The sequence below is a fragment of the Cetorhinus maximus genome, unplaced genomic scaffold (assembly GCF_964194155.1).
Source record: "Cetorhinus maximus unplaced genomic scaffold, sCetMax3.hap1.1 HAP1_SCAFFOLD_1672, whole genome shotgun sequence".
In the NCBI taxonomy this organism is placed as follows: domain Eukaryota; kingdom Metazoa; phylum Chordata; class Chondrichthyes; order Lamniformes; family Cetorhinidae; genus Cetorhinus; species Cetorhinus maximus.
The window spans coordinates 23828-48810 of NW_027597612.1; the positions used below are offsets into that span (position 1 = coordinate 23828).

Consider the following 24983-nt stretch of genomic DNA (forward strand, 5'->3'; position numbering starts at 1 on the left):
AGAATAATGGAGGTTTGGAGAGATTTTGGGGTCCATGTACAGAGCTCATTAAAATAAAATAAAAATAATCTAAAAGGCTAATGGATGCTAACCTTTACAATTAGAGAGCTAAGTTATAAAGGGGAGGAAGTTTTGCTATAGTTACACAAAGCCCTGGTTCGACCACATTTGGAGCACTTTGTACAGTTCTGGGCACTGAACCTCTTTGAGGGGATATACTGGCCTAGGAAGGATTACATTGCAGGTTCACTAGAACGATACCAGGACTCCAAGGGTTAGATTGTGTGGGGAGATTACATTGGGCAGAATGTTTGGGTCGGTTTTTAGGGTGCGATTGGCAGGTCCAGGATTGGCCGGGGAACGGACTGCTGACCATGATCGGCCCTTGACCGCAAATTCACGCTGATCAATAAACGGCTCAGCGCTGCCGGGGTGGGGGTGGGAGGAGAAGTCAGTGTGGACGCAGGGGGAGTGCTCACCGGAACATTCCAGAAGGCAGAGAGCTGCCTCAAGGAGCCGAGGACCTGAACAACCTAAACTAAAGGTCACAGAAACTGGAAAAATAGTCTTCAAACTTCATAATCAGTCACTTGGAAATGTAAATAATGGAAATGCTGTCCACAGAAAATCTCTTTCTAATTTATCACAGAAACCGCATCCTGCCCATGGATGAGGTTTCATGAAAAGTGTAAAGGCCTCCTGGCCGATTCACCCACTCGCCAAGCGTAATGTTGGGCAGGCAACAAAAAATCTCTGTTAACTGCAACGTTAAAGGGCCTAATTTCCCTCTTAATTATCGGTGAGCGCGCTTCCGAGTTTAGTGCGTGCCCGCCGACTGATATCTATCGCGCAAGTGCATGGTTACGCCAGGGCGCTGACCCGACATCATCAGGCGATATTTTACACTCAAACAGGGCGGACAGCCCACTCAGTGAAAAATCCTGCCCATAAAGTAGGAGAGTATTCCCTGGAATATCGAATGTTGTGGGGTGACCTGATTGGGTGTTTTAGGATTTTGAAATGAATTTGAGAGGTAGAGAGAGAAACTTTTCCATTGGTCGGGGGGACTAGGACAAGGGGACAGAACCAGAAAAGCAGAGCCAGGACATTCAGGAGAGAAATTAGAAAACGCTTCCTTACACAAAGGGTGGTAGAAATAGCAAACACTCTCAGGTACAAGCAAGAAATGCTTGCTCAATTAATAATTTAAATCTGAGATTCATCGATTTTTGCTAGGCAAGGACGTGAATGGATAAGGAGGCAAATCAGATAGATGAAGCTTGAATAAGATCAGCCTTCATCTTATTCAATGGAGGGGTTGGATCGAGGGGCTGAATGGCCTCCTCCTGTTTCTGTGTGCAACACCAGAGGGTCAGGATGTCCAAGGTCAGAAGATCAAAATGTCCATGACCCTAAAGCCAGAAGTTCCAAGGTCAGAAGGTCAGAAGTTCCAAGGTCAGAAGGTCAAAATGTCCAAGACCCTAAGGTCAGAAGTTCCAAGGTCAGAAGGTTAGAATGGTCAACGTCAGAAGGTCAAAATGCCCGAGGTCTGGTGGTCAGAATGTCCAACATCAGAAGGTTAAAATATCTGAGGTCAGAAGGTCAGAAGGCCCAAGGTCAGAATGTCCATGGTCGAAAGGTCAGAATGTCCAAGGTCGAATGTCAGAATGTCTGAAGTCAAAAGGTCAGAATGTCTGAGGTCTGAAGGCCAGAATGTCCAAGGTCAGAACATTAGAATGTCCAAGGTCAGGAGGTCAGAATATCCAAGGTCAGAAGATCAGAATATCTGAGGTTGAAAGGTCAGAATGTCCGAAGTCAGAAGGTCAGAATGTTCAAGATCAGGAGGTCAGAATGTCCGAGGATGGAAGGTCCAAGGTCAGAAGGTCAGAATGTCTGGGGGTGGAAAGTCAGAATGTCCAAGGTTGAAAGGTTAGAATGTCCATGGTCAGAAGGTCACAAGGTCCGTGGTTGGAAGGTCAGGATGTCCAAGGTCGAAAGGACAAAATGTCCAAGGTTGAAAGGTCAGAATGTCAAAGGTCAAAAGGTCAGAATGTCCTAGGTTGAATGGTCCGAGGTCAGAAGGCCCGTGATTGGAAGGTCAGAATGTCCAAGGTTGAAAGGTCAGGATGTCCAAGGTCAAAAGGTCCAAGATCAGAAGGTCAGAATGTCTGTGGTCAGAAGGCCGGAAGGTCCAAAGTGTGAATTTAAGGATCTCCGATGTCCATCACTGGTCAAATCCTTGCTGATATACCTTAGCTCTTAGTCTGATCACTCCTCAAGTTTAAAATTCTCATCCTTGTGCTCAAATTCCTGCTTGGTCTCATCCCCTCCCTATCTCGGTAATTTCTCCCAGATCCACAACCTTCTGAGATACCTGCTCTCCTCTCATTCTGGCACCTTGAGCATCTGGAATTTCTTCCCATGCCTTCAGATGCCTGACAGTAAGAGATAGGAGCAATCGGAGCAAGAGTGGGCCCTAAGCTTTGAAAATAGTTCTCTAAACTTCTTTACTTCTCTGCCCTTCTCTCCTCATTTAAGACTCTTTAAACCTTGACTCATTGACCAAGCATCAAACTTTCCATGTGGTTTGGTGTCAAACATTCTCTGATAATGCTTCCATGAAGCACTTTGGAATGTTTAACTGTGTTGAAGAGACCTTCAAAATGCATGTTCTTGATCTCAGTAGAATTGATTCACTGGATAGAAGATGTTTAATGTTTCATGTACAAAGAAAAATAATGGGAGTGAGGCTGACAAGCCCCCTGGACCAGATGGCCTGCATCCTAGGGTCTCGGAAGAATTGGCTGCAGAGATTTGGATGCATTGGTTGTAATCTCTCAAATATCTGTGTTTAATTGAATTGAAACCTTTCAGCTGACGCAGTGAGTGTAGGACAGACTCACTGAACCCAGCTCCAAAAATTCATACTGGCTCGAAACATTGACTCTGTGTCTCTCTCCACAGACGCTGTCAGGCCTGCTGAGCTTTTCCAGCATTTTCTGTTTTTATTTCAGATTTCCAGCATCCGCAGTATTTTACTTTTATTTTGAAGAATGATTTCTATTCAACACTCCAAAAATCAATATGGTTTCAACAGTTTTGTTTAGTGAGGTGGAGTGGAATGGAATGAAAATCGTACCCGGTTCCCTTTAATGCCAGGAAGGCCCGGCAATCCATCGAAGCCTCGGTCACCCTTAAAAAAAAGAATAAAACCAATTAGGAACAGGACAGGAATGAAGGACCAAACAGCTTAGTGGCTCAGGCTGCAATTAGCATAGGGTGTATGTGTGTGTATGTGTGTCAGTATGTGTGAATGTGTCAGTGTGTGTCAATGTGAGTGTGTCAGTGTGAGCACGTCAGTGTGTGTGTGTGTGTCAGCGTGAGTTCATGTAAATGTGTTAATGTGAGTGTGTGCGTGAGTGTGTGTGTTTGTGTGTGTGTCAGTGTGAATGTGTCAGTGTGAATGTGTGTGAGTGTGTGTGTAAGTGTGTCAGTGTGAGTGTATGTGCATAAGTGTGTCAGTATGAGTTAGTGTGTGTAAGTGTGTCAGTGTGAGTGTGTGTGTCAGTGTGAGTGCGTGTGTGTGCAAGTGTGTCAGTGTGTGTGCATGTGTCAGCGTGAGAGTGTGTGTGTGTGTGTGACTCTGTACATGTGTGTGTGTGTCAGTATTTGACATAATCCAAGTGAAATACATTATTATTGCATTTTTATTGAGGAGCCCATACAAGGGCCAATCTGTAAGGTGCAGGATACACAAAGTTAACGAGAATGAATTGTCCCTCTTTCCACCTCTAAGACCCCCTTCAATAATCAAGCCTTGTTCAGCCTCACTCATGTTGACTGGGCTCGGTTATAAGATGACCTTTATTGTTTTCCCTAAGGGCAACACCTTGATGTTAAAATTCTCATCCTGCTTTTAAAATTCCTCTCTGGTCTCCCCCCTCGCCATGTCAGTAATCTCCTCCAGTCCCACAACGCTCCGAGATCTCTACACACATCCCACTTCAGCCAATATGTGTATCTCCCACACCCATCGCTCCATCATTGGCGGCCGTGCCTTCAGCTGCCTGGGGACCCGAGCTCTGGAATTCCCTCCTTCAACCTTCCCCTCTACCTCTTCCCCTCCTTTGAGTAAAACTTCCCGCTTCAACCAAATTTTTGGTCTCCGGATCAAATATCTCCTCATGTGGTGCTGCGGCAAATTTAGTTTGATAATCGCTCCTGTGAGTTTCCTGGGATCATTTATTACATTAAAGGTGCAAAATAAATTCACATTTTCATTGATGAATATTCTTCAAGACAAAGATTCAGCCAGGGACTTGTGGTTGTTGTAATTACCTTTGCCCCTGGCTCTCCCGGCATCCCCCTGGACCCATCAGCACCGGAACGGCCCTGGAAAAGACAAGAGTCTATCGTAAGACATCAGGGTAGGGAGAGCACAGGAGTTAAAATAGCACAGGAGAGGAACAGGGAACGGGAACAGGGAACGGGAACAGGGAACGGGAACAGGGAATGGGAACAGGAATGGGAATAGGGAATGGGAACAGGAATGGGAATAGGGAATGGGGACAGGGAACAGGAAACTGACATATGGGGATCAGGAAATGGGGATTGGAGAGCAGAATGGGTTCAGAAAATGGGGGTCAGGCATTGGGAACTTGGAATTAGGGGATGGGGATAAAGAACAGGAAATCGGGATCAGTGAATAGAGATCAGGGTTAGGAAATGTAGGCCAGGGAATAGGGATTAGGGAATGGGAGACAGGATCAGGGATCAGGAAATGATAACAAAAAGTCTAAGTTTATCTGAAGAATTGACCATTCTCAGGGTTTATCCAACAATCGTACAGATGATTGACACAATTTTAAAGCATTTACCAGGTCAGAGCTTTCGAAAAGACAAGTGAGGGGGAGGCTGAGAATCTACTCCAGACTTACCCTCTTCCCTGGCTTCCCAGGCGCACCAAGAGCTCCTTGAATCCCTCGGGGACCCTGGATCAGAGAGAGCACATGGTCAGGGTCAGTGCCAACACCATCACAATGAAGTAGAGAAAACCTTGCAAAGTTCTGGGGTTAGGGATGAAGTTCACCCCATCAGAGACAAAAAGGCAGTGGAGCCTGGAATGACACAACACAGAAGACGGCCATTCGGCCCATCGAACCTGTGCTGGCTCTTTGAAAGAGCTCTCCAATTAGTCCCACCCTCCCCTGCCCTTGCCCCATTGCCCTGTAAATTCATTCTTTTCAAGCATTTCTCCAATTCCCTTTTGAAAGTTATTATTGAATCTGCTCCCACCGCCCTTTCAGGCAGCGCCTTCCAGATCACAACAACCCGCTGAGTGGAATGGGAACATAGGAACAGACGTAGGCCATTCAGCCCCTCGAGCCTGCTCCACCATTCCACTAGATCATGGCTGATCGACCTCAATGCCGTCTTCCTGCACTATCCCTGTATGTGGGTGTCATTGTTACATAGAAATCTCTCGATTCCCGTTCTGAACATACTCAGTGATTGAGCCTCCACAGTACTCTGGGGTAGAGAATTCCAAAGATTCACCACCCTCTGAGGGAAGAAATTGCTCCTCATCTCAGTCTTAAATGACCTGCCCCTTATTCTGAGACTGTGCCCCCTGGTTCTAGACTCACCAGCCGGGGAAAACATCCTACCCACATCTACCCTGTCACACTCTGTAAGAATTTTTAAAATTTCAGTGAGATCACCCCTCATCCTACTGAACTTTAGAGAATATAGGCCCAGTCTCCTCAATCTCTCCCCACAGGACCATAAGACCATAAGACATAGGAGCAGAAATTAGGCCATTCGGCCCATTGAGACTGCTCCACCATTCAATCATGGTTGATAAGTTCCTCAACCCCTTTCTCCCACCTTCTCCCCGTAACCTTTGATCCCCTTACCAATCAAGAACCTATCTATCTCGGTCTTAAACGCACTCAATGACCTGGCCTCCACAGTCTTCTGTGGCAATGAATTCCATAGATTCACCACTCTCTGGCTAAAGAAGTTTCTCTTCATCTCTGTTCTAAAAGGTCTTCCCTTCACTCTGAGGCTGTGCCCTTGGGTCCTAGTCTCTCCTACTAATGGAAACATCTTCCCCACGTCCACTCTATCCAGGCCTCTCAGTGTTCTGTAAGTTTCAATCAGATCCCCCCTCATTCTTCTAAACTCCATCAAGTATAGACCCAGAGTCCTCAAACGTTCCTCATATGTTAAGCCTTTCATTCCTGGGATCGTTCTCGTGAACCTCCTCTGGACCCTATCCAGGGCCAGCACATCCTTCCTGAGATACGGGGCCCAGAATTGCTCACAATATTCTAAATGTGGTCTGACCAGAGCCTTATAAAGCCTCAGCAGCACATCCCTGCTTTTATATTCTAGTCCTCTCGAAATAAATGCCAACATTGCATTTGCCTTCCTAACCACCGACTCAACCTGCAAGTTAAGGACAATCCCTCCATCCCAGGAATCAGTCTGGTGAACTTCCACTGCATTCCCTCCACGGCAATTATATCCTCCTTTAGGTAAGATGAACAAAACTGTACACAAAACTCCAGGTACGGCCTCCTCTATACAGCTGCAGCAAAACATCTTTACTCCTGAACTCAAATCCCCTCGTGATAAAGGCCAACAGACCATTTGCCTTCCTAATTGTTTGCTCCAGCTGCATGCTAGCTTTCAGTGACTCATGAATAATGACACCCGGGTCCCTTTGGACATCGACACTTCCCAACATCTCACCAGTCAACGAATAATCTGCGTTTCTGTTTTTCCTTTGAAAGTGGAGAACCTCATGGCCTGAATCTTGTGCCTATCGGGAGCACGGGATCAGCGGGACCAGAAGCGGCTGCGATCGGACCCCAGACCCGATTTCATGGTGGCTGGCTAATGAACGGCTGGCCAGGGTGAAACGCACCTGGACATTGGCAAAGTGCTGATGGCAGGGGCGGGAGCATGGCGGGCACTGGACCTAGTGGGCACCCATCAGGGCATTTAATATCAGCAGAGGCAGCTCCCTGAAGGCTGCCAGGAGTTGGACAGGAGCCTCAGGAGAGGCTGTAAACATTTGCAGCAGTTATGGCCTCAGTACCCGCTGGGCATCCCAGGAGGAAAGACAATGGCAGTGGGCAATCTGCCACTCGCTTCTCGGACGAGTGCCTGGGTGCTCTAGTAGAGGTAGTGAGCGCCAGCTGGGATACCGAGGGATGGCAAGAGGAGGCCACCACACCAGACGTAGGTGGCCAGGTCAGAGGAGGCAACCCAGGTCAGCGGGCACGATACAGCGTGAAAACCCACCATCGTGGCCGGCTGCTAAACCTTTGTTTTACCCGGTCGCTACCACACTTAGTGCAAATCTGGGGTGACTCAGCTCTGTGTTCTGAGTTTTGCAAGCACGGGCTGGTTGGGTAGGGTCTGTACCCTGCCCATTGTGAACAGTGGCTATTTGATCCGATCCGCCAGTCTTTGGGATGTACGGCCTACATACCCAGCATCACACTGGCACTGAAATTCATATACCACATCACTCATTTGTGTGATAGGCAGGACGACTTCTTGGCTTGATGGCAGCATCCTGTTAGTGGTGAATACCACTCGTGTTACTACTGCATAGTAGCAGCGTGAAACAGCGAGCTTCACCTGTTACTCAAAGTTTTGAGATACCTTGTCCTTCCTGCATAATCTGAGGTAGACTGGGCACTTTTCAGGGCTCAAAAGTGATGGCTTTAGACCCGTTCATGAGTTTGTGTGATATACAGTGTGAAATGATCTGATCAGGGTGGCCATTACCCTGCAGGATGCCTTTGACACCCCTATTTCAGCATCAAACTTGCATGGTGAGCAAATGGCTCAGGCCCTATTTACAAGGTTGCCAATAAGACCAACCTTATAGCGTGTGGAACTGTAAGAATCCAAATGCTGGTGTTGACCAGTGAAGATAGGCTTGTGGTGGACCGTGGTAGAGAACCCACCTGGCAGATTTCTCAACTAATATGTCAAAGAAAGGGAGTTCATTTGACTTCTCCATTTCAAAGGTGAATTTGAGCTCAGGATGGAGCCCCACATGTAAGGAAATTGTTACATGCAGCTGAAGAGTTAAATATAGCAAACCTATCATCCACATATCGGAAAGATGTGTGGGGTAGGAGGTTAGGTATCATTCCATCGAAGACACGTTTCTCATGGAATCCAACAAAGATGTTTGTGAGAGCTGGGCCTAGAGGGGATCCCATGGCAACACCATCTGTTTGGGCACACATTGTGTCATTAAAACTGGACTCAACTGTGAACTCCACAAGTTGCAGAGTTCATAAGTTCAATGAATACTGATTCACGCACTGGTGGTGGGCCTAGATAGAAACATAGAAACTAGGAGCAGGAGTAGGCCATTCAGCCCTTCGAGCCTGCTCTGCCATTCAATATGATCATGGCTGATCCTCTATCTCAATGTCATACTCCCGCTCTCTCCTCATACCCCTTGACGCCTTTAGAATAATATATTCAGTGACTTAGAGAATTCCATAGTTTCACCACCCTCTGAGTGAAGACGTTTCTCCTCATCTCAGTCCTAAATGGTCTACCCCATATCCTGAGACTGTGACCCCTTGTCCTAGACCCCCAGCCAGAGGAAACATCATCCCTGCATCCAGTCTGTCCATCCCTGTCACCATTTTATATGTTTCAATGAGATCCCCTCTCATTCTTCTAAACTCCAGTGAATACAGGGCCTAGTCAGCCCAATCTCTCCTCATACAACAATCCTGCCATCCCAGGAATCAGTCTGGTGAACCTTCGCTGCACTCCCTCTATGGCAAGTATATCCTTTCTTAGGTAAAGAGACCATAACTGCACACAATACTCCAGGTGTGGTCTCACCAACCCCCTGTACAGCTGCAGTAAGACATCCTTGCTCCTGTACTCAAGTCCTCTCACAATGAAGGCCAACATACCATTTGCCTTCTTAACTGCTTGCTGCACCTGCATGCTTGCTTTCAGTGATTGGTGGACAGGAACACCCAGGTCCCTTTGTACATCAACATTTCCAAATCTATAACCATTTAAATAATATTCTGCCATTCTGTTTTTCTTACTAAAGTGGATAGGTTCAACTTAACCACATTATTCTGCATCTACCATGTATTTGCCCACTCACTCAACCTGTCTAACTCGCCTTGAAGCCCCTTAACGTCCTCCTCACCACTCACATTCCCAACAAGTTTTGTGTTGTCAGCAAACTCGGAAATATTACATTTGGTTCCTTCATCCAAATCCTTGATATATATTGTGAATAGCTGGGGCCCAAGCACTGATCCCTGCGGTACTCCACTAGTCACTGCCTGCCACTCCGAAAAAGACCTATTTATTCCTACTCTCTGTTTCCTGCCTGCTAAACAATTCTCAATCCATGCCAATATATTATCCCCAATCCCATGTGCTTTAATTTTACACACTAGCCTCTTAAGTGGGCCTTTATCAAAAGCTTTCTGGAAATCCAAATACACCACATCCACTGGTTCTCCCTTATCTATTCTGTTAGTTACGTCTTCAAAAAACTCCAGTAGGTTTGTCAAACATCATTTCCCTTCATAAATCCATGTGACTTTGTCTAATCCCGTTGATATTTTCTAAGTGTCCTGTTATCACATCCTTTATAATAGATTCTAGCATTTTCCATACTATTGATGTTAGCCGGTCTGTAATTCACTGTTTTCTCCCTCCCTCCTTTTTTAAATAGTGGGGTTACATTTGCCACCCTCCAATCTGCCGGAACTGTTCCAGAATCTACAGAATTTTGGAAGGTGACAACCAACACAGCCACTCTTTCCAAGGCCACCTCCCTTAGTACCCTGGGATGTAGATTATCAGGCCCTGGGGATTTATCAGCTTTCAGTCCCATTAATTTCTCCAGCACTATTGTTTTAGTAATACTAATTTCCTTCAATTCCTCCTCCTCACTAGAACCTTGGTTCCCTAGTATTTCTGGGGAGTTATTCTGTGAAGACAGAACTAAATTAATTATTTTTTGCACAAGCACTGATCCCTCTGGCACCCCATTAGCCAATAGATCGCCATGACATAGTGCTGCGGCGCATATATCTATGGCTTCCTTAAGTGGAGTATTGGTGAATAGGCTAGTAATGTTAAATGAACCTGGTTTAAATTTCAAACGATGCCTGGCAGTTGAGATGGACGCCCTTGAGCTAGAATGCGAGGGAGGAGCAAGTCCTCAGGTCGCGGAGATAGAAACATAGAAACATAGAAACTAGGAGCAGGAGTAGGCCATTTGGCCCTTCGAGCCTGCTCTGCCATTCATTATGATCATGGCTGATCATCCAACTCAATAACCTGCTCCCACTTTCTCCCCATATCCTTTGATCCCTTTCGCCCCAAGAGCTATATCTAACTCCTTCTTGAAAACATACAATGTTTTGGTCTCAACTACTTTCTGTGGTAACGAATTCCACAGGCTCACCACTCTCTGGGTGAAGAAATTTCTCCTCAGCTCAGTCCTAAATGGTCTACCCCGTATCCTCAGACTGTGACCCCTGGTTCTGGACTCCCCCACCATCGGGAACATCCTTCCTGCATCTACCCTGTCTAGTCCTGTTAGAATTTTATAGGTTTCTATGAGATCCCCCCTCATTCTCCTGAACTCCAGTGAATATAATCCTAACCAACTCAATCTCTCCTCATATGTCAGTCCCGCCATCCCGGGAATCAGTCTGGTAAACCTTCGCTCCACTCCCTCTATAGCAAGTACATCCTTCCTCAGATAAGGAGACCAAAACTGCACACAATATTCCAGGTGTGGTCTCACCAAGGCCCTGTACAATTGCAGCAAGACATCCCTGTTCCTGTACTCGAATCCTCTGGCTATGAAGGCCAACATACCATTTGCCTTCTTTACCGCCTGCTGCACCTGCATGCTTACCTTCAGCTACTGGTGTACAAAGACACCCAGGTCTCGTTGCACATTCCCCTCTCTCAATTCACAGCCTTTCAGATAATAATCTGCTTTCCTGTTTTTGCTACCAAAATTATCCACATTATACTGCATCTGCCATGCATTTGCCCACTCACTCAGCTTGTCCAAATCACACTGAAGCATCTCTGCATCCTCCTCACAGCTCACCCTCCCACCCAGCTTTGTGTCATCTGCAAATTTGGAGATATTACATTTAATTCCTTTATTTAAATCATTAATATATATTGTGAATAACTGGGGTCCCAGCACTGATCTCCGTGGTACCCCTCTAGTCACTGCCTGCCATTTGGAAAAAGACCCGTTTATTCCTACTCTTTGTTTCCTGTCTGACAACCAGTTTTCTATCCATCGCAATACACTACCCCCAATCCCTTGCACTTTAATTTTACACACCAATCTCTTATGTGGGACTTTGTCGAAAGCCTTCTGAAAGTCTAAATAAACCACATCCACTGGCTCCCCCTCATCAACTCTACTGGTTACATCCTCGAAAAATTCCAGTAGGTTTGTCAAGCATGATTTCCCTTTCATAAATCCATGCTAACTCTGTCCGATTCTGCCACTGTTTTCCACGTGCTCAGCTATTAAATCTTTTATAATGGACTCTAGAATTTTCCCCACTACCGACGTCAGGCTGACTGGTCTATAATTCCCTGTTTTCTCTCTGCCTCCCTTTTTAAATAGTGGGGTTACATTAGGTTCCCTCCAATCTGTAGGAACTGTTCCAGAGTCTATAGAATCTCGGAAGATGACCACCAATGCATCCACTATTTCTAGGGCCACTTCCTTAAGTACTCTGGGATGTAGATTATCAGGCCCCGGGGATTTATCTGCCTTCAATCCCATCAATTTCCCCAACACCATTTCCCTACTAATACTGATTTCTTTCAGTTCCTCCCTCTCACTAAACCCTGTGTTCCCCAACATTTCTGGTATGTTATTAGTGTCCTCCTTTGTGAAGACAGAACCAAAGTATGTATTTAGTTGGTCAGCGATTTCTTTGTTCCCCATTATAAATTCCCCTGTTTCTGACTGTAAGGGACCTACATTTGTCTTCACCAATCTTTTTCTCTTCACATACCTATAGAAACTTTTACAGTCAGTTTTTATGTTCCCCGCAAGCTTACTCTCGTATTCTATTTTCCCCTTCTTAATCCCCTTGGTCCTCCTTTGCTGAATTCTAAACTGCTCCCAATCCTCAGGTCTGTTGTTTTTTCTGTCCAATTTGTATGCCTCTTCCTTGGATCTAATACCATCTCTAATTTCCCTTGTAAGCCATGGTTTGGCCACCTTTCCTGTTTTACTTTTGCGCCAGACAGGAATAAACAATTGTTGCATTTCACCCATGTGCTCTTTGAATGTTTACCATTGCCTATCCACCATCATCCCTTTAAGCAACGTTTCCCAATTCATCATAGCCAACTCACGCCTCATACCATCGTAGTTTCCTTTATTAAGATTCAGGACCCTAGTCTCAGAATCAACTATATCACTCTCCATCTTGATGAAGAATTCTATCATATTATGGTCGCTCATCCCCAAGGGGCCTCACACAACTAGATTGCCAATTATTCCTTTCTCATTACACAATACCCAGTCTAGGATGGCCTGTTCTCTCGTTGGTTCCTCAATATATTGGTCCAGAAAACCATCCCGTATACGCTCCAGGAATTCCTCCTCTACGGTATTGTTACTAATTTGATTTGCTCAATCTATATGCAGATTAAGATGCAGGGGTGTCAGGGGAAGGTGAGTCCAGTGGACAGATGTGAAACCGTGGAGAGTGCAAACAATGTGGGGTCTTCTCACCTCAAATTATGACCTTTAACCAAGAGTCCCCATTGTCCCAGCAGTCACGATGCCACCATGATACAGTTGTCCATAGTCTCAGCCGCCCACCTAGCATGCACATTGACTATGTGATGATTGATAATACTGACATTTTGTCTTCCTCCCTCAGGTGATCCAACTTCCAGAGGCTGCAGCACCCAGAAGGCACTTCCTTGACACCTGAGGAGGAGCTGAAGACAGATCCACCAGCATCACACCCCTCCCTCGCTACCAGGTGCCAGCACAGATACAAGCACGTCGGTCACTGTGAGGAGGGCAGAGAGTGCCCAGGGTGCTGGCTGTCGGAGGGCTGCTGGAGACCAGGACGATGCTGAGCCCCAGGCGGATGATGAGCTATCAGGTGGTCGATGCTGGATGTCCAGCGGGATGTGCGGGAAGATCTGGCAGAGAAATGTATGATAATGGGATGGTGCCCTTGCCATGAGATGGAAGCCATGCCTTGGCAGCCGAGCTGAAGCTTCGCAGAATCAAAGCCTCCCTGGGGTCCCTGCTTCTCTGAAGGTTCCTCAAGTGGAGTCCACAATCCCCATCTGCTGAAAAGCGGATGTGACTGTCCTGTGCACTGAAGGCTGCACTCAGCAAGTATCCTCCACCATAATTGGAAAAACATAAGAGACCGCCTGACTACCCTCCCAATCCCCTGACTGCCCCCAAAACGCCCGACTACCCTCCCGAACCTTCGACTAACCCCCCTGACTATCCCTCCAAACCACCGATCACCCTCCCGACTATCCTCTCAGCCCCCCGACTACCCTCCTGAACCCCCGATTAACCTCCACATGCCCGACTACTCCCCCAAACTACTGACTACCCCCCTACCCTGACTGCACCCCCACACCCTCCAACTACACACCCGACCAACCCCCACAACCTGCTGACTTCCCTCCCAACCTCCCAACTACACCCCACACCCCCTGACTAACCCCCAACCCCAACTACACCCCACACCCCCTGACTAACACCCAACTACACCTCACACCCTCTGACTAACCCCCAACCCCAACTACACCCCACACCCCCTGACTAACCCCCAACCCCAACTACACCCCACACCCCCTGACTAACCCCCAAACCCAACTACACCTCACACCCCCTGACTAACCCCCAACCCCAACTACACCCCACACCCCCTGACTAACCCCCAACTACACCTCACACCCTCTGACTAACCCCCAACCCCAACTACACCCCACACCCCCTGACTAACCCCCAACCCCAACTACACCCCACACCCCCTGACTAACCCCCAAACCCAACTACACCTCACACCCCCTGACTAACCCCCAACCCCAACTACACCCCACACCCCCTGACTAACCCCCAACCCCAACTACACCCCACACACGCTGACTACCCTCCCAACCTCCCAACTACACCCCACACCCCCTGACTAACCCCCCAACCCCAACTACACCCCACACCCCCTGACTAACCCCCAACCCCAACTACACCCCACACACGCTGACTAACCCCCAACCCCAACTACACCCCATACCCCGACTAACCCCCCAACCCCAACTACACCCCACACACGCTGACTACCCCCAACCCCAACTACACCCCACACACGCTGACTACCCCCCAACCCCAACTACACCCCACACCCCCTGATTAACCCCCAACCCCAACTACACCCCACACCCCCTGACTAACCCCCAACTACACCCCACACCCCCTGACTAACCCCCAACCCCAACTACACCCCACACACGCTGACTAACCCCCAACCCCAACTACACCCCACACCCCCTGACTAACCCTCCAACCCCAACTACACCCTACACACGCTGACTACCCCCCAACCCCAACTACACCCCACACACACTGACTACCCCCCAACCCCAACTACACCCCACACCCCCTGACTAACCCCCAACCCCAACTACACCCCACACACGCTGACTAACCTCCAACCCCAACTACACCCCACACCCCCTGACTAACCCCCCAACCCCAACTACACCCCACACCCCCTGACTACCCCCAACCCCAACTACACCCCACACCCCCTGACTACCCCCCAACCCCAACTACACCCCACACATGCTGACTAACCTCCAACCCCAACTACACCGCACACACGCTGACTAACCTCCAACCCCAACTACACCCCACACACGCTGACTACCCCCCAACCCCAACTACACCCCACACACGCTGACTAACCTCCAACCCCAACTACACCCCACACATGCTGACTACCCCCCAACCCCAACTACACCCCACACACGCTGACTACCCCCCAACCCCAACTACACCCCACACACGCTGACTAACCTCCAACCCCAACTACACACCACACCCCCTGACTAACCCCCCAACCCCAACTACACCCCACACCCCCTGACTACCCCCAACCCCAACTACATCCCACACCCCCTGACTACCCCCCAACCCCAACTACACCCCACACACGCTGACTACCCCCCAACCCCAACTACACCCCACACACGCTGACTACCCCCCAACCCCAACTACACCCCACACACGCTGACTAACCTCCAACCCCAACTACACACCACACCCCCTGACTAACCCCCCAACCCCAACTACACCCCACACCCCCTGACTACCCCCAACCCCAACTACATCCCACACCCCCTGACTACCCCCCAACCCCAACTACACCCCACACACGCTGACTACCCCCCAACCCCAACTACACCCCACACACGCTGACTAACCTCCAACCCCAACTACACCCCACACACGCTGACTACCCCCCAACCCCAACTACACCCCACACACGCTGACTAACCTCCAACCCCAACTACACCCCACACACGCTGACTACCCCCCAACCCCAACTACACCCCACACACGCTGACTAACCTCCAACCCCAACTACACCCCACACCCCCTGACTACCCCCCAACCCCAACTACACCCCACACCCCCTGACTACCCCCCAACCCCAACTACACCCCACACCCCCTAACTAACCCCCAACCCCAACTACACCCCACACCCCCTGACTAACCTCCAACCCCAACTACACCCCACACACGCTGACTACCCCCCAACCCCAACTACACCCCACACACGCTGACTAACCTCCAACCCCAACTACACCCCACACACGCTGACTACCCCCCAACCCCAACTACACCCCACACACGCTGACTAACCTCCAACCCCAACTACACCCCACACCCCCTGACTACCCCCCAACCCCAACTACACCCCACACCCCCTGACTACCCCCCAACCCCAACTACACCCCACACCCCCTAACTAACCCCCAACCCCAACTACACCCCACACCCCCTGACTAACCTCCAACCCCAACTACACCCCACACACGCTGACTACCCCCCAACCCCAACTACACCCTACACCCCCTGACTAACCCCCAACCCCAACTACACCCTACGCCCCCGACTACCCGCCTGATCCTCTGACTACGTCCCTCCCCCAGCACACCCACCTCCCCGGCTAACCCCCCACCTAGCATCCTGACTCCCCTGTCTAACTCCCCACATGCCCAACTGCAATCCTGACCTCCTGACTACTCCCCCCACCCTCCATCTACCCTCTGACCCTTGATTACCCACCTTGCACCCCCAAATACCCTCCACACACGCCCCGCATTACCCGCCCGGTCCTCCAACCCTCCCCACCCCCCGCCACCGACAGCCCCCGACCCTCCACATCCCCCACCCCCTTGACCACCGGACCTACAACCCCCCACCACCTGACCTATCCTACCCTCTTACTTTAAACACCAGCTCCCTCTCCTGTCAGGGTGGTTGGGACCTTTAAACTCATCGCTTTACAGCAGCTCATGCATTAAAAAAAGGGAGCCTGGTTTTTACTTTCCCCGGCACTTTGACATTGCACAAAATGGGCTCCAGAGCTGATGTCCTGCACATTCCTAACCAGGTCTGTGAGGCAAGATTGGACGAGAAGCCTGGGTAAATGAGAAGGGGTGGGGTGGCAATCCCACCATGATTACCACACCACCCGCGTTCTGGGCCAACAGGTTTTGTTTTACAACCTTCCTCATTTTTACTTCCACCTTTAAGGATTTGTGTCTCCTCATCCACAGGTCCCGGTGTCCCTGCGCCCTTTTTAAAATCGGACCATGGAGTTTATATTGCCTCATCTCAGTCTTCAAGTTGTTATTTCACATTGTGGATCAGTTTGTTAAGCTGCTCCTTTCAGAGCTGGCGGCTTAGACTCAGACCTGGCTTTCTGACACGATCAATGAAAATGTGTGCAGGAAAATCCGACGTAGTTTACCTGTGGTCCATCTTCACCTTCTTCACCTTTCAGTCCAGTGCCACCAGGAAGCCCCTGTCACATAAGAGAGAAAAAGGAAATTGGAGAGAGTCAGTGTGAAACTCGCAGGGTCGTGCTCTGCACTCATGTCCTCTCGGTTATTAGTCCAGGCACCTGGATCACATACTCAGTAACATCATCATAACACTATCCTTCCCTGAAGGAGTAACAAGATAACAAACAGAATAGCAGGGTTAATGCAGGAAAATACTTTCTACTTGAATAAAGAAATTGGGAATTAATAACTCGTCTCAGTAATGGTGACCATTAAACTATCAGATTGTTGTAAAAACCCATCTGGTTCACTAATGCCCTTTAGGGAAGGAAATCTACCGTCCTTACCCGGTCTGGCCTACATGTCACTCCAGACCCACAGCAATGTGGTTGACTCTTAACTGCCCTGTGGAATGGCCTAGCCACTCAGTTGTATCAAACTGCCACAGAAAACTCATAAAGGAAGAAAACTGGACAAACCACCCGGCATTGAGCTAGGGACTGGTGATAACAACACTCTATTGATGCTGCAAAGTCCTCCTTACTAACATCTGGGGGCTAGTGCCAAAATTGGGAGAGCTGTCCTACAGTCTAGTCAAGCAACAGCCTGACATAGTCATCCTCACAGAATCATACCTTACAGATAATGTACCACCATCACCATCACCATCCCTGGGTATGTCCTGTCCCACCGGCAGGACAGACCCAGCAGAGGTGGTGGCACAGTGGTATACAGTCGGGAGGGAGTTGCCCTGAGAGTCTCATTGTATCAAGTGAAATATGTGCAAGGAAACCTCCTGCAGGTGACAACCTACCGCAGCACCTCCCTGCCCCCTCCCGCTGCCTCAGCTGATGAAGCAGCTCCTCCACGTTAACACCACTTGGAAGGTGAGGGCAGCAGGGGCGTAGAGTACACTCTGGGTGGGGGCCTTCGATGCCCATCACCAGGAATTTGTACCATCACTAACCGAGCTGTCCGAGTCCTAAAGGACATAGCTGCTGGACTGGGTCTGCGGCAGGTGGTGAGGGAACCAACAAGAGGGAAAAGCGTACTTGACCTCATCCTCACCAACCTGCCTGCCATGACAGTGTTAGAAGGAGTGACCACCACACAGTCCTTGGAGACGAAGATCTGTCTTCACATTGAGGATACCCTCCATCATGTTGTGTGGCACTACCACCGTGCTAAATGGGATAGATTTCAAACAGGTCTAGTAACTCAAAACTGGGTATCTATGAAGCACTGTGGGCCATCAGCAGCAGCAGAATTGTACTCGGACACAATCTGTAACCTCATGGCCCAGCATATCCCCCACTCTACCATTACCATCAAGCCAGGGGATCAATCCTGGTTCAGTGAAGAGTGCAGGAGGGCATGCCAGGAGCAGCACCAGGTATGCCTAAAAATGAGGTGTCAACCTGGTGAAGCTATAACACAGGACTACTTGCGTGCCAAACAGCATAAGCAGCAAGTGATAGACAGAGCTAAGCGATCCCACAACCAACAGATCAGATCGAAGCTCTGCAGTCCTGCCACATTCAGTTGTGAATGGCAGTGGACAATTAAACAACTCACTGGAGGAGGAGGCTGCACAAATATCCCCATCCTCAATGATGGAGGAGCCCAGCACAGCAGTGTTAAAGATAAGGCTGAAGCATTTGCAACAATCTTCAGCCAGAAATGCCGAGTGGGTGATCCATATTGACCTCCTCCCAAGGGCACCAACATCATAGTGTTGGTCCTCTAGAGAGTGAGATTGGGGAGCTAATAGTAGATAATAAGGGAATGACGGATGAAATGAACAAATATTTTGCTTCTGTGTTCACTATGGAGGATACAAAAAACATTCCAGTAATAGCTGTAAATTGGGAGGTGAACTGGAGAGAGGAACTAGCTGAAATTACAATTGCTAGGGAAATGGTACTGAGCAAATTGATGGAGCTGTGGGCTGGCAAGTCTCCGGGTCCCAATGGACTACATCCTAGGGTCTTAAAAGAGGTGGCTAATGAGGTAGTCAATGCGCTGGTGTTAATTTTCCAAAATTCTCTAGATTCTGGAAAGGTTCCATCAGATTGGAAAGTAGAAAATATAACCCCTCTATTCAAGAAGGGAAGGGGGCAGAAAACAGGAAACTATAGACCGGGAAGGCGATGGCGCAGTGGTATTGTCACTGGGTTAGTAATCCAGAGACCCAAGGTTTGAATCCCAGGGCAAATGGTGGAATTTGAATTAAAAGTCTAACGATGACCATGAAACCATTGTCAATTGCTGCAAAAACCCATCTGCTAGGGGAGGGAAATCTGCTGTCCTTACCCGGTCTGGCCTACGTGTGACTCCAGACCCACAGCAATGTGGTTGACTCTTAAATGCCCTCTGAACAAGGGCAATTAGGGATGGGCAATAAATGCTGGACTAGCCAGTGACACCAACATCCCGTGAGTGAATAAAAAAAAAGTTAGCTTGACGTCTGCTGTGGGGAAGGTGTTAGAATCGATTGTTAAGGAGATTATAATTGAGCACTTAGAGAAACTCAAGGTAATCGGGAAGAGTCAGCATGGTTTTGTGAAAGGAAAATCATGTTTAACCAATTTATTGGATTTGTTGAAGGGGTAACATGCGTAGCGGATAAAGGGGAGCCTGTAGACATTTTGTACTTGGATTTCCAGAAGGCATTTAATAAGGTGTCACATCAAAGGTTATTGTGGAAAATAAAGGCTCATGGTGTAACATAGCATGGATAGAAGATTGGTTGGCTGACAAGAAATAGAGAGTTTGCATAAATGGGTCTTTTTCTGATTGTCAGGATGTGATGTGTGGAGTCCCACAGGGGTCTGTACTGGGGCCTCAACTTTTTACGATTCATATCAATGACTTAGATGAGGGGAGTGAAGACATGGGAGCTAAATTTGCAGGTGACACAAAAATAGGTAGGAAAGTATGTTGTGAAGAGGACATAAGAAGGTTGCAAACTAATATAGGTAGGTTGAGTGAGCGGGCAAAAATCTAGCAGATGGAGTATAATGTGATAAAATTAGTTGAAGTTGTTCACTTTGGCGGGAAGAATAAAAAAGCAAAATATTACTTCAATGGAGAATGACTTCATAATTCTGAGGTGCAGAGGGATCTAGGTGTTCCAGTAATGAGTCACAAAAATTTAGTATGCAGGTACAGCAAGTAATTAAGAAGGCTAATGGAATGATATCCATTATTATGAGGGATTGAACATAAAAGTAAGGATGTTATGCTTCAGTTATATAGGGCATTGGTGAGACCACATCTCGAATACTGTGTGTAGTTTTGGTCTCTTTATTTAAGGAAGGATGTAAATGCATTGGAGGCGATTCAGAGGGGGTTTACTAGATTGATACCTGGAATGAGTGGGTTGGACAGACTGGGCTTGTTTCCACTGGAGTTTAGAAGAGTGAGGGGTGATTTGATTGAAGTTTACAAGATCATGAACAGCCTTGACAAGGTGGATGTGGAAAGGATGTTTCCTCTTGTGGGTGAGTCCAGAACTAGGGGGCACGGTTTTAAAATTAGGGGTCGCCCTTTTAGGACAGAGATGAGGAGAATTTTTTTCTCTCAGAGGGTTGTGCGACTTTGGAACTCTCTGCCTCAGAAGGCGGTGGGGGCGGGTCATTAAATATTTTTAAGGCGAAGGTAGATAGATTCTTGTTAGGCAAGGGAATCAAAGGTTATTAGGGGTTGGATGAGAATGTGGAACTCAATACACAAATCAGCCATGGTGTTATTGAATGATGGAGCAGGCTCGAGGGGGCTAATGACCTACTCCTGCTCCTATTTTATATGTTCGTATCACAGAAGCCAATCTTTAGTCAATTCGATTCATTCCACAGGATGTCAAGAGATGGCTGAAGGCACTGGATACTGCAAAGGCTCTGGGCCTGACAATATCCGGCAATAGTACTGAAGACTTGTGCTCCAGAATTTGCCATGCCCCTAGCCAAGCTGTTCCAGTACAGCTACAACACTGATATCTGCCCAGCAATGTGGAAAATTGCCCAGGTATGTCCTGTACACAAAAAGCAGGACAAGTCCAATGTGGCCAATTACTGCTCCATCAGTCTACTCTCCATCATCAATAAAGTGATGGATAGGCGTCATCAACAGTGCTATCAAGTGGCACTTGCTTAGCAATAACTTGCTCACTGATGCCCAGTTTGGGTTCTGCCAGGGCCACTCAGCTCCTGACCTCGTTACAGCCTTGGTTCAAACATGGACAAAAGAGCAGAATTTCCGAGGTGAGGTGAGAGTGACTGCCCTTGACATCAAGGCAGCATTTGAACGAGTGTGGCATCAAGGAGCCCTAGCAAAACTGGAGTCAATGGGAATCAGAGGGAAAACTCTCCATCGGTTGGAGTCATACCTAGCACAAAGGAAGATGGTTGTGGTTGTTGGAAGTCAATCATCTCAGCCCCAGGACATCACTGCAGGAGTTCCTCAGGGTAGTGTCCTCGGCCCAACCATCTTCAGCTGCTTCATCAATGACCTTCCTTCCATCAGAACGAACGGCGATATATTTCCAAGTCAGGATGGTGAGTGGCTTGGAGGGGAACTTCCAGCTGGTGGTGTTCCCATCTATCTACTGCCCTTGTCCTTCTAGATGGTAGCGGTTGTAGGTTTGGAAGGTGTTGTCTAAGGAACCTTGGTGAATTCCGGCAGTGCATCTTGTAGGTGGTACACACTGCTGCTACTGTGCGTCAGTGGTGGAGGGAATGAATGTTTGTGGATGTGGTGCCGATCAAGTGAGATGCTTTGTCCTGGGTGTTGTCAAGCTTCTTGAGTATTATATGAACTGCACTCTTCCAGGCAAGTGGGGAGTATTCCATCACACTCCTGGCTTGTATCTTGTAGATGGTGGACAGGCTTTGGGGAGTCAGGAGGTGAGTTACTCAATACAGGATTCCGAACCTCTGACCTGCTCTTGTAGCCACAGTATTTAAATAGCTAGTCCAGTTCAGTTTCTGGTCAATAGTAACCCCCAGGATGTTGATAGTGGGGGATTCAGTGATGGTAATGCCATTGAACGTCAAGGGGCAATGGTTAGATTCTCTCTTGTTGGAGATGGTCATTGCCTGGCACTTGTGTGGTGCAAATGTTACTTGCCATTTGTCAGCCCAAGCCTGGATATTGTCCAGGTCTTGCTGTATTTGGACATGGACTGCATCAGTATCTGAGGAGTCGCGAATGGTGCTGAACATTGTGCAATCATCAGTGAACATGCCCACTTCTGACCTTATGATGGAAGGAAGGTTATTGATGAAGCAGCTGAAGATGGTTGGGCCGAGGACACTACCCTGAGGAACTCCTGCAGTGATGTCCTGGAGCTGAGATGATTGACCTCCAACAACCACAACCATCATCCTTTGTGCTAGGTATGACTCCAGTATCCAGTCTTATGTGTCTTGTGTGTGTGTTTAGGGATTTGAGACAGGGTAGAGTTTGGGTTATAGAGTTAGAAATTAGCAGTTCATATTTCTTTCTTTTGTCACTGGTTAAGGACAGTTTGCTGATTAAACAGCTCATATTCTGTTAACTTGAATTAAACAGTTGGGTAGAATCGGGGCAATCTGGTGGTTTGGTCAAACTTTTCATATTTGTTGCAGCTCATTGAACAGTGGGGCTGATATCACAGCGCACTATCCCCAGGGAGTTGTGACAGTTCTACCGAGCCACTCTTGGTAATGGACATTGAAGTCCCCCACCCAGAGAACATTCTGCGCCCTTGCCACCCTCAGTGCTTCCTCCAAGTGGTGTTCAACATGGAAACCCTCATCCCATGAACGAATCAAAAAAAAGCTGGCATGTAATTTGACAAGGAAGTGTTCAATGAACAGCATGACACTAGGAAGTTCTGAGGAACAAAGGGACCTTGGTGTGTGTGTCCATAGATCTCTGAAGGCGGAGGGGCATGTTAGTGGGGTGGTAAAAAAAGCTTATGGGACACTTGCCTTTATCAATCGAGGCATTGATTACAAAAGTAGGGAGGTCATGTTGGAGTTGTATAGAACCTTGGTGAGGCCACAGCTGGAGTACTGTGTGCAGTTCTGGTCGCCACATTATAGGAAGGATGCGATTGCACTGGAGGGGGTGCAGAGGAGATTCACCAGGATGTTGCCTGGGATGAAACATTTAATTTATGAAGAGAGGTTGGATAGACTTGGGTTGTTTTTATTGGAGTAGAGAAGACTGAGGGGCGACCTAATCGAGCTGTACAAGATTATGAGGGGCATGGACAGGGTGGATAGGGAGCAGCTGTTCCCCTTAGTTGAAGGGTCAGTCACGAGGGGACACACGTTCAAGGTGAGGGGCAGGAAGTTTGTGGGGGGTTGGTAATGGTCTGGAATGCGCTGCCTGGGAGGGTGGTGGAGGCAGGTTGCCTCACATCCTTTAAAAAGTACCTGGATGAGCACTTGGCACGTCATAACATTCAAGGCTATGGACCAAATGCTGGTAAATGGGATTAGGTAGGTAGGTCAGGTGTTTCTCACGTGTTGGTGCAGACTCGATGGGCCGAAGGGGCTCTTCTGCACTGTGATTCTGGTCGGATTTGAACCTATATCACCAGAACATTAGTCTGGGCCTCGGGATTATTAGTTTGTTGATATTATCACAATACCACTGCCTCAAATGCAAAGGCTGTGGCCCTTCCGCTTCTCCCCTCTGGGTCCCCTGACCTGCTTCACTCACAGTCACACCCTTCTGTCCCTGAACACGGACAAAACAAGACCCTAACCAATGGGCTGTTACTGCCTTCTGGTACAAAGTGCTGACATCACATCCCCCTCCCTGTCTGCAGCTTGGCTCCCAGCTCCGTGACTGTGAACTGCCCCTTCCTCAGACACTTCCTGTGGTCTCTGTTTCTAATCTCAGATAGTTACAGCTAATCCGAATGATGTTATCTGCAGTTAGTACAACTGCCTTTCTCCACTTCTCTCTTTCCTCCTTTCAGATTGTTACTTGTTGCAGTGTTGTCAGCCCTGCTTGTTCTCCACCATGTTTGTTATTCCTGCTACATCTAGTACCTAGATCATGGATCATTGCCTCATCGATCAAACCCCTGTTTTATATTTAGCTGCTGTGTACATTGCTGCACAGGCACTTTAACTGGCCTTGAATAGCTGTTCCTGTTACACGTTTTTAAAAATTGTCCTTTTGCATTTCTAATTGTTTTATGCTCCTCTTGCCCCTCATCTTAGTCTGTCCTTTATGGAATCATAATAGTACAGAAGGAGGCCATTCAGCCCATCAAATGCTTGGCAGCTCTCTGTGGAACTATCCAGTCGGTCACTTTCCCTACCCCCTCCCCCCTCCCCCACAACACATCTCATCTCCTATTTCCTTCACCTTCAGGTTTGTGTTCTTTTCACCAGATCCCTCTCTCCCACCGTCTATTAATTTAAAGTCTCATTAACTTCCCTGAATATCCTTTGCTCTGGACCACTGGTCCCACTCCAGTTCCTGTGGAGCCTGTCCTAACAATGCAGTCCCTACCTGTCCATGTCCGAGTGCCAGTGTCCCATGGAATGGATCCTGCTTTCCCACACCAGGTTTTTAATCATGCAATTCACCTTCCTGACCTGCCTATCCCTATTCCAATTAGCATTTCCAAAATGGTTCCCCAAGGTTCTCCATTTCCTGTCTGGCTCTGTTGTAGCCGCACTGATAGAGATTGACCACTGCGATTGGTCAATAACTCCATTATCATTGAATCATGTGACTGCCAGAATGGTAGAAGGGGAGCGAGATTGACTCTGGTCATTTCTCAGCTGCCAATTTCTCTGTTCCTCCACTTTGGACCACGGAGAGCCCCACTGTTCAGGGGTGATGCCAGAA

At 48.2% G+C, this 24983-nt stretch overlaps 1 protein-coding gene across 1 annotated transcript in view; it reads right to left on the minus strand.

The window, feature by feature from the left end:
- LOC144676532 (uncharacterized) overlaps window positions 1-24983 on the minus strand; it is a gene marked incomplete at both ends in the record, with an annotated part of 60751 nt that overhangs the window by 15653 nt on the left and 20115 nt on the right. Inside the window, 4 exons of the mRNA XM_078536929.1 lie at window positions 3140-3193; window positions 4339-4392; window positions 4938-4991; window positions 17093-17146. Coding sequence (XP_078393055.1) covers window positions 3140-3193; window positions 4339-4392; window positions 4938-4991; window positions 17093-17146 — 216 coding nt within the window. The remainder of the gene's footprint in view (window positions 1-3139; window positions 3194-4338; window positions 4393-4937; window positions 4992-17092; window positions 17147-24983) is intronic.